This window comes from Cibotium barometz, chromosome 17, assembly GCF_041138505.1.
Source record: "Cibotium barometz isolate CiBa-2024 chromosome 17, ASM4113850v1, whole genome shotgun sequence".
NCBI classification, from domain to species: Eukaryota; Viridiplantae; Streptophyta; class Polypodiopsida; order Cyatheales; family Cibotiaceae; genus Cibotium; species Cibotium barometz.
Window position 1 is genome coordinate 43,146,310 of NC_141062.1, and position 15,249 is coordinate 43,161,558.

Below are 15,249 nucleotides of genomic sequence, written 5' to 3' on the forward strand. Positions count from 1 at the left end.
TGCCGATGTGGAAAGCTAGTGAAACCGCTCGTTGTCGGGAATCTCTGTAGGCCATTCGAGATGGCCAATCCATGTGCAGTCCCCATGTCTATCAAATACCGCCCATACACTGTATGTTCCTCGTCCTGTGAGAGTCTAAATAGGCCCATATCCCTAACATCAAGCTCCCTCAACATCTCCTCTGAGGTATCATAAAATACTGTTTGGTTATGGGCAGTCCTTGCATTGAAGTCCCCCAGGAGAATGATGTCACCATCCCTGGAGAACTCCCAAATGTCATCATCCAAAATAGAAAAGGGAGACTGCTCGCTAGGTGATGCATACACTGATGTACTAGGAGCAAAATAGCATATAGCAATGTAGAGATATTTGCCCTTCAGAGCTGTATTAACGTCTACTAGAGGCTGAACTCGACCTATGAGACAAATCAATGTACAACAGTCAATGTCTTTTGGATGTCCAGAAAAAAAAGGGGAAAATGAACATGAAAGAAACTATGAAAGTACTGAGCTAGTGGGGGGGTGTGATGGATGGAGCACTACTGCTAGAGAGAGAGACATAACCTTGCCTAACTGACATGATAATCCTCTGGCTAATATGCACCGCGCTGTACTATCTTGATAAAGCCAGTAAATGAGTCATTGCATTTTAGTTCCAAAACCAAGTTTTGTCATCACTACAACTATAAATCCCAATGAACTGTATCAAAAGCCTTCACAACATCTATCGGCAACAATAGTACATCTTGTTGTGAGTATTTGGCATACTCAATGCCCACATAAGCATTAGAGATGTTAGTTGTGATATTTCTTCTTGGTACAAAACCATATTGGGCTTGATGTAATCCTCTATGCAATCTCTTTTTTACCCTTTGAGTTATCATCTTAGTAATGATCTTATAAGTAATAGGCATAAGAGTAATTGGATGCCAGTCCGAAAGATTTTGACAGAGCTGCTTCTTTGACACTAATCTGAATTGTCCTTTCCAGCATGCTGGCATAACACCTTGTTGCCACGATTGATTGATCATAAATAATAATGGATCCTCATGGAGGTCCTAGAATTGCAAATAGAATTCTACAGACAACCCATCTCACCCAAGAGATTTCTATTTGCCTAAAGTCTTGACTGCATTGTGCAACATAAACAAGCTTTCTAATTCAAAGGCTTCTTGCACATCCGTGTTGGATATTCGGAGCCTTGTGTACGTGTGATGAGTAACTTTCACTAGGCAGGAATACACACGCTCCAACTTTGGTCGAAACTTGGCATGTTCTAGTTGCAGGCTCAGAGGCTCACGTAACTTGGCTCAGAGGCTAGTAAGCTTTCCTTCCAGAAAGGAGGCTTCTATTAAGTATGAAAAAATTTTACAAAATGGAGATTTCACACCAAGAAAGGTGGAGATCTCAACCAATCAGGAGCCCTGTGCTGCCAATAGGGTCCCGAATGAGAGGACGTGAAAAAGATACCAATGTCCCACTCTCTCATAAACTGGCCGCGCTTCGCCTCGAAGATCCCTGGATTCTGGCCGGTAAGCTTGGCTTGGAGGTTGGTGAGCTTGGCCTCAATAGGCGAAGAGGCTCGACACTAGTGTGGCTCGGAGGCTTTTCATGCTTGGCTCAAAGGTTGAAACCAATATAGGACATGGACAACTAACTCCCTGTGTTATATGGGCCTTTGAGTCGGGATTGGGGATAAGCTACATGAACCTCTAAGCCAAGCATGATAAGCCTCTGAGCCACGCTAGTGTTGAGCCTCTGAGCCTGTCGAGACCAAGTTCACCAGCCTTTGAGCCAAGCTTACCAGCCTCTGAGCCAAGTTACATGAGCCTCTGAGCTTGCAACTAGAACATGCCAAGTTCGGACCAAAGTTGGAGCGTGTGTATTCTTGCCTAGTGAAAGTTCCTCATTGACATCATTGCTTCTGTCACATCACAACATAATATCTAGATTTTATTGTGACTCCTAGACACTCTTACACATTAAAAGGTGTTTACACACAATCCATTATTTCTTTGACATTCTGAAGCATTTCTGTATGAGCATGTCATAGAAGGGGGTTCAGCATGAGGTGATGCAAAAACTTGTTGGAAGTGAGTCATATATTCTTGCTCTAATTGGAGTACATTTTGTGTCCACTCTCCATTATCCTTTTATGTGTGGTGTGTGTGATTAATCTTTCTTCATGCAAATAAATTGCCTATTGTGGGTGCATTGGTTTTGCATATATGAATTAAAACTATGAATTTTGCCAAGTGATTAGAATTTTTATTGTTGGCCTTTTGCCATGTGCAGGTTACCATTCTAAAAGAGGTACTAGCTAAGAAAGATGGAGAGATCGATCGTTTGCAAATGATGCGAAACTCGAGTAGTGAAGCTATGACAAGTGTTGAAAAGTCCAAGGCAAAGCCAGCAAGTGGTCTCCACTTTCACAAACCTCCTCTTGTAGAAATGAAGCAGCAGAAATTGCGCAGACAAACAGTAGACATGGCAGGGCACAAGGAGGTTATTTATTATCTATCTTGTTTTCAATCTGCCTGATAAGGGTTGTATGAATTTTCAAATTTTAATTGAGCCTCTGATTTAATAGATTAGATGTTATGTGGTATAATACTGTTGATTCTAAATAAACCATGCCACCTACAATGCGGAGCACACTAGCGTGTTGCTCTTTCCAGATAGCTAACATCTTCAAGACCCATTACAAGGAGAGTTATTTTCAATCTGCGTGATAAGGGTTGTATGAATTTTCAAATTTAATCAAGCCTCTGATTTAATAGATTAGATGTTATGTGATACAATGCTGTTGATTCTAAATAAATCATGCCACCTACAATGCCAGCACGTTGCTTTTAAAAAGACTCACGTACCTTGGTTCCAAATAGCTAACATCTTCAAGACTGGTCACGAGGAGACTCAAGCTGAGCAAACGAAAATATTGAAATGTCACGTGGAGTGCTCAGGGTTGTATTAAAATTCCGAGGATTTCTTTTATAGTCAGGGGAGCAGGGTTAGACAGCTGAATGAAAGTGCGTGCCCTTAGATGAGCTTTTGTGCGTCCTCGCATGCTCCAACTCCAGCTGGTGCTTAAACATTTAAGCCTGAAGTTTCATTCAGGCCTTGATTTGTTCTACAGAGAAATGACTTTCCTGTATGCCGTGGCATCATGTGACCAAACCTCCTACTAGGGTCTGTTTCTATTATGAAATTTTGCACTTCTCCTGCCAGGTGGAGGTGGTGACATCATACGTGTACCTAGGGGTTACCTTCTCTGCAGCAGCCACACGCTTTACCATGGGTTCAGCAGCCAGAGCTAGATTGACACGGGGATTTGCAGCATTGGCTATGCTAGAGAGACAGTGCCACCAGGCGCATTTTCAGGAGCCCCGGACGAAGGGGTGGCTATTTGACACATTAGTCACACCGGCATTAATGTATGGAGCAGCAGTATGGGCGCTAGGCCTTGCTACCCATTGGTGGACACAGATAGAGAGACCACAGGCCCTCATGATGGCACGCATGATACGCAGCAAACCGTCAGTACCTCATGACATTATCCGAGCAGAGTTTGCTGCGCCTCCTATGATGGTAGAGGCCATATTTCAGACTATATGCCTGCTAGACAGATTCAGAGAGATGCCACAGGACAGATTATCATACAGAGCTTTTCAGGCATCTAGACAGTTGGCTGAGGCAGGAGAGGATCATGGTATGCACAGGTCACACATTGGTTCCCACAGCATGGCCTAGACATGGATCATCTACCACCATTCCAGTATGACAGGGATGCACCACATATCCGTCTCTCTCATAGTGAGAGGAACAGAGTATTGAGACAGGATCTATGGCAGCTCTATACACGAGAGACATGGATATCACCTACACAGCCTCTTCCACCGAAGATGCTATACTACAGAGATCACTTCATGAGTATCACTGATGATGGATTTATAGAGAGGCCTAGATACATGGAGGGCTTTTTAGCACACGGCTCCCGAGTGGCTATTGGTCAGCTCAGAGTTTCATCACACCGATTGGAGATTGAGACTGGCAGAGCAGCACGGATCCCCCGAGAGGAGAGGGTATGCAGATTGTGCAGAGAGGAGGTGGAGAGTGAGGAGCATTATGTATGCAGATGCAGAGCATATACAGCCATCAGAGAGAGATATCCCATTTTATTCAGAGAGCCACATTCCCTACACCAGATCTTTGAGACAGCAGACCAGCGCATACTGGGGAGATACATTCTAGACATACAGCGCCACAGAGAGACATTATTACAGGCTCAGACAGCTCCAGAGGGGGGGCGACAAACACAGATTACTACATTTTTTCAGAGATCCATACCCCTCCCAGCCCCTACACGGCAGGGAATTACTCTCCAGAGAGCAGAGACACTTAGAGCCCGCAGGAGACAGAGGACACCTGGCTTTCGGACACCACGCCTATACCAGAGAGAGATGACAGAGATCAGAGCTCAGTTTCACAGAGAGGGTGCGGAGCGACTGGCTCGCTTCAGAGCACACCCAGGCATGTTCTTCAGGGAGCTGTGGACACCCCCTTCACTGATGTATACCATTTTATACCCCCAGTATGGTACACGATGGAGCTAGCTAGGTTGCATATCATGATTGTATACTCCATGCATATAGCTTTGTATTCTCCTAGTAATAGAGCTCCATCCGTGCACACCCAGATTCAGCTTTTTTATTCAGTACTTTTTCATTTTGTTGGGATGACAGAGGATACCCCATACAGGTACTCCGATTTGTCTCATAGGCCGAGTTCGGTCTTTTGGAAGACGTTAATAAAATCTCTCTTTCTTTCTTTCTTTCTCTCTCTCTCTCTCTCTCTCTCTAGGATCATGGACTTCCTGGATCAGAGATGCCTATGAATTTTTCTTCTAGAGCTCCACAGACACAGGGAGTCCTTAGTGAGATCCAGATCAGTTGTACTTACTCGAGGACCAGCACAAAGAGCTCTCACTGACTTCTTCCATAGCAGCACTCGGAGGGCCGATCTACCCGCCATACCCGGACCACAGGCTAGTGTAGGAGCTCGGCTGAGAGGTGTGGCGCTCGACAGAGCCACTGAGTTATGCAGAGCTCGACGCCCCAGACCCCATGGCCCTCACCCACGGTCACGCCACCACATGAGGATCCAGGCCATCATCTCCCATCATCGCAGGACCTCGCGCCCGCTCAGTTTTACCACCTTGAGCACCATGTCACAGAGGCCCATGAGGGATGTATTAGGGTTATATTAGAGCTCTCTGCTCATGTACCTAGATCAGATTTTATAGCTCTAGATTTTTGTTATCTTTCTCTATTACTATTTTGTACCGAGGATGATGTACCTCATGGATATGATGTAACCTTTTGGTCTCATAGGTCATTTTGGCCTTTTGAAGACGTTAATACAACTTTTGAAGACGTTTTGGTCTCATAGGCCATTATGGTCTCTCAAAGACGTTAATATATTATTTCATTTCTCTCTCTCTCTCTCTCTCTCTCTCTCTCTCTCTCGATTCGGGGGAGGTTCCACTACCTCTTCCGAGCTGGGTTCGGAGCATTTTCCAGGATCATGGACTCCCGGATCAGAGATGCTTGGGACTTTTTCTTCTAGAGCTTCATAGACACAGGGAGTCCTCAGTGAGATCCAGATCAGCTGTACTTGCTCGAGGACCAGCAGAGAGCTCTCACTGACTTCCATACTAGCACTCGGAGGGCCGATACACCCATCATAGGCTAGTGCAGGAGCTCGACTGAGAGGGGTGACACTCGAGAGAGCCACTGAGTTATGCAGAGCTCGATGCCCCAGACCCTATGGCCCTCGCCAAGGGCCAAGCCACCACACAGGAGGATCTGGGCCATCATCTCCCATCATCACAGGACCTTCTCGTGCCAGCTTAGTTTTACCACCTTGAGCACCATGTCACAGCGGCCCATGAGGGATGTATTAGGGTGATATGAGAGCTCTTTGCTCATGTACCTAGATTAGATTTTATAGTTCTAGATTTTTATTATCTTTCTTTATTTCTATTTTGTACCCAAGATGATGTACCTCATGGATATGATGTAACCTTTTGGTCTCATAGGTCATTTTGGCCTTTTGAAGATGTTAATACAACTTTCTTTCTTTCTTTCTCCGCCCTTGGGGTCTTCTGTAGATATTAATATAACTCTCTCTCTCTCTCTCTCTCTCTCTCTCTCTCTATATATATATATATATATATATATATATATATATATATATATATATATATATATATGTGCCTCCCACCATCTCCTTTGTGTTTCCGCCTGTGCCCTCCCGTTTCTGTGCCGCCCGCCATCTGCTCTATCCACCCGTCGTTTCTGCCTGTACCCCACTGGGCCTCTTGTTTCCGCGCCGCCTGCCATCTACTCTCTTCGTTGCTGCCTGCCGCCCTTTGTGCTCCCCTGCTCAGGCTCCCAACAATGTAGAATGTCCCTACACTACTGGACCAATGGTTGAACCCTCAACTAGAAGCCCCTCTCACCCCTACCCCATCACGCATCGGGCCGGCTCCCATCTTCTCTTGTGTCCTTGACCACAGCTTGAGCTGGGTGATTGTGACAATGGTGCTCCCTTTTGAAGACAGAGTGAACAAGATCAAAGAACAAGCTCAGAGGGCCCTTTCAGACCAAAAGAAGCTGATAGACAGGACATTGAACCAACATTAGAAGGAGTTTCATGCTGTGAGGACTCTCATCCCCTCTCTTGCGGTTATGCCAAGAGAGAGATAAGGAATTTGGCCTTCTCTGGAAGTCATCCTCAGTCCAGCAATCCCATCCCAAAATGGAAAGCGTGAACCTCTCCCATGAGGTTCGTTCCAAAGGGTGTAAACCCCCTTCGCGTCCAACCTTCTTGTTAGAAGCTTGCTCAACCATATTAAAATCTCCTCCCACTATCCAATGATCAACCTGTGGAATGACATTTGTAATGGTGTCCCAAAAGGCCACCCTTTCACCTCTCACGCTAGGTGCATAGATATTCAAGATTCCCAATTTCTGACCCTCATGCATGATCAAGATCCACTGTGCTCTAGCAGGGATGATAACATTGTGCCCAATAACATAAGGCATAACAGATGTTGCCACTGAAATGCAAACACCCCCTCTAGTCCCAACTGTCGAGCACCAGAAGATGTGGCCAGAAAGCATCTTACCAGTTTTGCCACATTGAGATCTATCCAATTTGTGTTCCCGCAACAAAAGTACATCCATAGACCCTCTTGTAACAGCAAGGTGAAGCTGGTCCTTGAGAAGGTGCTTCCTACCATGTGTGGGAAGCCCTCCAAGGCCCTGAACATTCCATGAGACAATTATCATGGAAGAGAAGAGGGTTCGACCCCCGATCTAAAAAGACGATGGGCAGCCTGAGGACGCCTCATAATGCTGGAGGACTGGAAATCCACGGGGCAAAGTCCACTGTCATGCCCTTGTCCGAGGCCTTGCACAGTACCTGCATATGTACGAGAAACCTGTTCGCCCTGGGGGGGCATCAAGGGCAATGGCCTCATGCTGAAAATCCTGCAATACATGATCCCCACTGCGTTGAACATCCTGTATATCGCCCCCTCCAAGTAGAGAGGACTCAACAAAATCATCCTGATTTGAGATATGATCTCTCCCCAAAGATGCATCAACTGACACATCCCTATGACCAGAAACATAATCTATCTGTACATGATCCGAGGAGGCCTTCCCATCAATCGCACCAAGGGGGCGGGCGTGAGAGAGCTCGCCACACCTGGCGGACTGAAGGATTGGGAGGAATCAAGGGAGGTGGCGCGTGAGAAGCACGCTTACGAGGCCTCCTGCGACCTCGAGCCTGAGTGCAATCTCGAGCAAAGTGACCCTGTTGGGTGACAAACCCGGCACTGATCGGGTTTACCTGCAATCTCCATATGTTGCTTCAAAGGGCCACAAGGGTCCGGAAGCAAAACATAGTCCTCAAAGAGCTCAATGTCATGGGCAAGAACTTGACCTTGGGGACAGCATCCGTCGAGGCAGTGACCACGTGGGCAGAAGATGTCCGCACTTGAAGAACGAGCCCAAAGGCAGACCCAATGGCCTCTAACATAGGCCAATATCCGCGAGGAAGCCCTGGGAATCTGAGAGTAATCGTCTTCCTCAACAGGGTCAAAATAGCTGGAGTAGGGAAGAAAGAATATCTTCTTGGGGCTGTGTCCTCAGAATCAAAATCCACTTGGAAGAAACCTCTTCCAAGCAACCTAACATCTCGAAAGTGTGGAGCGAGGTCAAAGGGTAGAGCCGCCAGGACCCAATCTCGAGCCTGGAGATGGGACGGGTGAGATGCAAAGATTCTGGCAATGAGGGTCGTTTTGGAGTCTTTCTCTATTTTGGCGTAGAGGACCGCGAGCTCGGCTTTGGAAAAAACAGTGGTTGCCCGACCCCGAGGGAGAGTGATAAGCCATGATGCTAATCGAAGAAAAAGGCCGACTTGAACCCGGAAGAGGAGTAATCCGAACCAAGGTAAAGAGGAAGGCTTGATATAAGGTTTTAACTAAGAGATGTGGACGACATTGTGCGTTGTCCAATTGTCTGGCAATCTAAGTTGCATGGCGACATCACTTAACTTTTTGATGATGGAAAAAGGGCCAAAACTCCTAAATGATAACTTTGGATAGTGCTTGCCCACTTGCTTGAGTCTTTGCTTCATGATCCTTAAGTATACCCAATCGCCCTCTTTGAAGCTGACAACTTTCCTTGACTTATTTGTCTGTCTGGTATAAGCCTCTTGAGCTTTGGTAAGGCGCTCTTTGACTGACTCAATGATGGCTGAAAATGTTCTTGATGTCTTGTTGTCTTCCAAGGAAGGAGATATCATCCGCGTGAGAAGGGATGAAAATCTTCGACCAAAGGGTGCCTCATAAGGAGTTCTGCCAACACTTGATGAGTGTGTGTCATTGAGAATCGCCTGCACCAACGTGAGATGAAGCTGCCACTTCAATTGCTGATCATGGCAGTTTGAGCTTTGGTTAGGCGCTCTTTGACTGACTCAATGATGGTTGAAAATGTTTCTCGTGTCTTGTTGGCTTCCAATGAAGGAGATATCATCCACGTGAGAAGGGATGAAAATCATGGACCAAAAGGGTGCCTCATAAGGAGTTCTGCCAACACTTGATGAGTGTGTCATTGAGAATCACCAACACTTACTGACACATGGGACATGCGGAAACATAGTTGTATACATCCCTGCGCATCTTTAGCCAATAAAATGTTCCTTCTAACTTCTCCAAAGTACTGTTGAACAAGCAATGACCACCAACGAGTGAATCATGGGCATCATGGAGGAGTGCCGGTCTCTTCTCCCTGAGAACACATAGTCGACTCTTGTAAAAGAGCCAACCGTCTTGAATGGTATAATTACCCGGTTCTGAGTAAAGGGCCATACTGTAAAGAGTTCGAGATTTTGGACAATCTGCATATTGTGTCTTCATACTATACAACACAGTGGACTCCTGTGGTGTTTGAATACTACCTTTCCGACTAAGTGTATCTGCATAGGGTTGTGCTTACATGATACATACTCAATCATTACGCTAAATTGTTGGAATAACTGACTCCACCGGTGTTGTCTATCGCTCCACTAGGCACTTGGCATAGTGTGTAACCACTTCAAGGCCTGGTGGTCTGTCTTCACAGTAAATTCCCTTCCGTAAAGCAAAAGTTTTCACTGTTTCAAGGCTTTAATAACCCGTGATAACTCTTTGTCATAGATAGGATAGTTATTTTCTGCATCATTCAACTTCTTGCTGCGGTAATACGCCACGGGTCTTCCTTCTTGTTGCAAATATTGCTCCAATGGCAAGATTACTAGCATCGGTGATCACCTCAAAGGGATCATCCCATGATGTGAGTTTTAGGATTGGCACTTCAAAAGCTGCCTTTTGCAGAGCAAAGATCGCTTGTAAAGCCTTTCTTGTGGGCTGAAACCTTTTGTCTTCTAGTCTTCACTCTCTTGGGTAAATCTATCAATGGTGCTGCGAGGTTAGAAAACCTATCCATATGCAAGCTATACGCTTGGCAAAGGCCCAGAAAGGATCATATCTCTTTGGTTGTCTTCGGAACGCCCCAATCAAGGATTGCCTTTATCTTATCAAGGTCGAGGCGAATTCCGTCAGAACTGATCACATAGCCTAGGTACTCGATTTTGTGAACTCCAAATATGCTCTTCTTCGCATTGATGTAGAGTACGTTATGTCGTAAAATCTGCAAGACCTTCTGGACATTCTTCTCGTGCTGTTTTGCTGTGGCAAAAAAAATAAGAATGTCATTCAAAAAATGAATAGACATTTACCGATGAGTACGGCGAAGACTCGAGACATCATCTTGTTGAAGGTAGCTGGTGCATTGGTCAAACCGAAAGGCATGACCAGGAACTCGTAATGACCTCGTTCTTTTTAAAAGGCCATCTTCGGAATATCGGCTTCGAAGATTCTGACTTGATGATAGCTAGTTTTGAGGTCAATCTTTGTGAAGTACTTAGCGCCGTTGAGTCTTTCGAGGATGTACTCTATCGTTGGCATGGGGATTTTGTTCTTGATTGTCAACTTGTTCAAGGCTCGGTGATCCACACAGAGACGTGTGGTCTTATCTTTCTTCTACACAAAAAGAATCTGTGCAACAAATGGAGAGGATGAAGGCTTGATGAAACCAAACCTAAGGAACTGCGTGAGTTGCGTTTTCAAGCCAGCTTCCGATGCCTTGGAAAGACGGTACGAAAACTTACTAGGTGGCTTAGCTCCAGGTATCAAATCGATACGATGGTCTTCAGGATGAGAAGGTGGGGGTCTGGGTGGGAGATCGTCCTGCCACATAATGTCCTGAAATTGCGTGAGGAGTCCTGTTATTTGCGACTCTAATGGAGTCGCTGTGGATGTGGATATTTTTTGTGGGCGGACATAGATCATTGCACACTTTACTTTCTTTTTGATAGCTCTACTAGCTTGGAGGTGGGAATTGAGCGGAATACCTTGAATGCTCTGATCCGCGCGGGTGATAGTAGGCTCAGGCAAACCTTCGACGATCGTGAAGGTGTCCTGCCTCCAATCAAGAATGGGTGCATATTGGGGGAACCACTGAATCCCTAGGATCATGTCCACCCGAGGAGGGGTGAGACAATGAAATCCCTCTGGAATTGGGCCTTTTAGACTGTGAAGGTGAAGTGTTGAGCGTTCTGGGAGATATGGGTACGCAGGACGGGAGTGAACCTGTCCATGTCCAAATGATAAGGCACTAGGACACATTTCATCTTGGTCGCCAATTGCAGAGAGATGGCATCTTCAGAACTACGCATGTCCAAGAGAACAACAAATTGTTGGCCCTTTGCTGTGCCGTAAGCTCCGATAAGAACGACATCTTTGGAACTGCCCATGTCCGGTAAGCCAGTGTAGGAATTTGTGTGCAAAAGGCACCAATGGTGCCACCAAGTGATTGCATCAGATGTGAGGTGTGGAGCTGCCAGATGGAATTTTTCTTGGGTATGTGTGGTCTTGTCGAGATGAAAATGGGCAACTAACTGGTGGATGAACTAGGTCACAACTGAACGGTCGCACTTTCCTCGTACTTGAAGTTCGGTGAGGCATGTATGACGGTTGTAGAGGTTGTGGAGGATTGAGAGGGGGTAAAACAAGTTACTAGAGTCCACGGTGTTTGTTGGATTTGGTCTCTGAAATCTTCTCGGGCTTGTTGCTCATAGCTCGCCTTTTCGTCGAGCTCTGCCCACAGTCGTTCCTCTGTGGCCTTGCGTTTGGCTCTCTCTCCCAGCTGTTCGGCTAGTGGCCTACTGAGACGTGGACAGGTCTTGAGTATACGAAGATGCGTACATCCATGTTGGAATAGCAGAAGGCCTTGAGCCAACCGTCTTGACCCCGGTTCTAAGTAAAGGGCGATACTGTAAAGAGTTCCAAATTCTGGACAATCTGCATATTGTGTCTTCATACTGTACAACAGAGTGGACTCCTGTGGTGTTTGAATACTACCTTTCCGACTAAGTGCATCTGCACAGGGTTGTGCTTACCTGATTCATACTCAATCATTCCGCTAAACTGTTGGAATAACTGACTCCACCGGTGTTGTCTATCGCTCCACTAGGCACTTGGCATATTGTGTAACCACTTCAAGGCCTGGTGGTCTGTCTTCACAGTAAATTCCCTTCCGTAAAGCAAAAGTTTTCACTGTTTCAAGGCTTTGATAACCCCTGATAACTCTTTGTCATAGATAGGATAGTTATTTTCTGCATCATTCAACTTCCTGCTGCTGTAATACGCCACGGGTCTTCCTTCTTGTTGCAAATATTCCTCCAATGGCAAGATTACTAGCATCGGTGATCACCTCAAAGGGATCATCCCATGATGTGAGTTTTAGGACTGGCACTTCAAAAACTGCCTTTTGCAGAGCAAAGATCGCTTGTAAAGCCTTTCTTGTGGACTGAAACCTTTTGTCTTCTAGCCTTCACTCCCTTGGGTAAATCTATCAATGGTGCTGCGAGGTTAGAAAACCTATCCATATGCAAGCTATACGCTTGGCAAAGGCTCACAAAGGATCATATCTCTTGGGTTGTAAAGCCTTTCTTGTGGACTGAAACCTTTTGTCTTCTAGCCTTCACTCCCTTGGGTAAATCTATCAATGGTGCTGCGAGGTTAGAAAACCTATCCATATGCAAGCTATACGCTTGGCAAAGGCTCACAAAGGATCATATCTCTTGGGTTGTCTTCGGAACGCCCCAATCAAGGATTGCCTTTATCTTATCAAGGTCGAGGCGAATTCCGTCAGAACTGATCACATAGCCCAGGTACTCGATTTTGTGAACTCCAAATATGCTCTTCTTCGCATTGATGTAGAGTACGTTATGTCGTAAAATCTGCAAGACCCTCTGGACATCCTTCTCGTGCTGTTTTGTTGTGGCAAAAGAAATAAGAATGTCATCCAAAAAATGAATAGACATTTACCGATGAGTACGGCGAAGACTCGAGACATCATCTTGTTGAAGGTAGCTGGTGCATTGGTCAAACCGAAAGGCATGACCACGAGCTCGTAATGACCTTGTTCTTTTTAAAAGGCCATCTTCGGAATATCGGCTTCGAAGATTCTAACTTGATGATAGCTAGTTTTGAGGTCAATCTTTGTGAAGTACTTAGCGCCGTTGAGTCTTTCGAGGATGTACTCTATCGTTGGCATGGGGAACTTGTTCTTGATTGTCAACTTGTTCAAGGCTCGGTGATCCACACAGAGACGTGTGGTCTTATCTTTCTTCTACACAAAAAGAATCTGTGCAACAAATGGAGAGGATGAAGGCCTGATGAAACCAAACCTAAGGAACTGCGTGAGTTGCGTTTCCAAGCCAGCTTCCGATGCCTTGGAAAGATGGTACGAAAACTTATTGGGTGGCTTAGCTCTAGGTATCAAATCGATACGATGGTCTTCAGGATGAGAAGGTGGGGGTCTTGGTGGGAGATCGTCCTGCCACATAATGTCCTGAAATTGCGTGAGGAGTCCTGCCATCTGCGACTCTAATGGAGTCGCTGTGGATGTGGATACTTTTTGTGGGCGGACATAGATCATTGCACACTTTACTGTCTTTTTGATAGCTCTACTAGCTTGGAGGTGGAAATTGAGCAGAATACCTTGAATGCTCTGATCCACGCGGATGATAGTAGGCTTAGGCAAACCTTCGACGATCGTGAAGGTGTCCTGCCTCCAATCAAGAATGGGTGCATATTGGGGGAACCACTGAATCCCTAGGATCATGTCCACCCGAGGAGGGGCGAGACAATGAAATCCCTCTGGAATTGGGCCTTCTAGACTGTGAAGGTGAACTGTTGAGCATTCTGGGAGATATGGGTACGCAGGACGGGAGTGAACCTGTCCATGTCCAAATGATAAGGCACTAGGACACATTTCATCTTGGTCGCCAATTGCGGAGAGATGGCATCTTCAGAACTATGCATGTCCAAGAGAACAACAAATTGTTGGCTCTTTGCTGTGCCGTAAGCTCCGATAAGAACGACATCTTTGGAACTGCCTATGTCCGGTAAGCCAGTGTAGGAATTTGTATGCAAAAGGGACCAATGGTGCCACCAAGTGACTGCATCACATGTGAGGTGTGGAGCTGCCAGATGGAATTTTTCTTGGGTATATGTGATCTTGTAGAGATGAAAATTGGCAACTAACTGGTGGATGAACTAGGTCACAACCGAACGGTCGCACTTGCCTCGTACTTGAAGTTCGGTGAGGCATGCGTGACGGTTGTAGAGGTTGTGGAGAACTGAGAGGGGGTAAAACAAGTTACTAGAGTCCACGGTGTTTGTTGGAATTGGTCTCTGAAATCTTCTCGGGCTTGTTGCTCATAGCTCGCCTTTTCGTCGAGCTCTGCCCACAGTCGTTCCTCTGTGGCCTTGCGTTTGGCTTTCTCTCCCAGCTGTTCGGCTAGTCTTGCTTCGGGGTCTTGCTCGTCTTTTTTAGTCATCCGTCAAGACCACTGCTCCGTGGAGGAACTTTGTTCTTTGGGTGTCTCTTGCTAGGCCAAGGTTGCCTTTAATTTTTTCTTTTTTCTTTTTTTCCATTTGGACTCTTTCGAGTTGAATTTGGAATTGCCTTATCTACTCTTTTAACTTCTGGTTCTCTTCATCTTCCTTTTGCGGAAGCGTTTCTTTGAATGGTTCTTCTTCTTTTGGAATGTCTTCAGAGCTTGATTGCATGGTGGATGGGCGAGTGGTTTTCCCGATCTTAGCTTGATTGCTCTCACGCTAGGTTGCCGGGCTGAATCATGTCCCAAGCTCTGATACCAATGTAGCATACGCCAAGCTAGGACCGTGTGAACCAACGAGGCCTTCTTTAATCCTGAGTTTAGTGAGTCTTTAGCAATCCTTTAAATAACATACATGAACTGAAAGATGTAGTCGAGACGACACCAGATGGGGTCCCAAATTAACCACTGTAAGCAACACCCCCCCCCCCCCTCCCCGGCAAGCATGAGTATTTGCTTTATTTCTTCTGGAGAACGGAATACAAGCTAAACTCTGTCCACAAGACCGAGCAGACTGAATACAAGCTAAATTCCCCACTGCCCTCCCTCCTTTTCCCGGTGGCCTTTCCTTGCCAAAATAAAACCTATTGGAGTGTGCTGTAGCCTGCACTTCCTTTCCTTTTTCTCGAAATCTGCCCATGGGGGTTGTCCTTTTTTTCAAATAGGGCTTATA

The 15,249-nt window shown here is 46.0% G+C and overlaps 1 protein-coding gene across 4 annotated transcripts in view; it reads left to right on the forward strand.

The window, feature by feature from the left end:
- LOC147630030 (kinesin-like protein KIN-14C) overlaps nucleotides 1-15,249 on the forward strand; it is a 170,614-nt gene that overhangs the window by 110,548 nt on the left and 44,817 nt on the right. For all 4 annotated transcript variants that reach the window (XM_086811613.1, XM_086811611.1, XM_086811614.1 and 1 more), the window contains exon 19: nucleotides 2,295-2,504. In XM_086811613.1, the coding sequence (XP_086667739.1) occupies nucleotides 2,295-2,504 (210 nt within the window). The remainder of the gene's footprint in view (nucleotides 1-2,294; nucleotides 2,505-15,249) is intronic.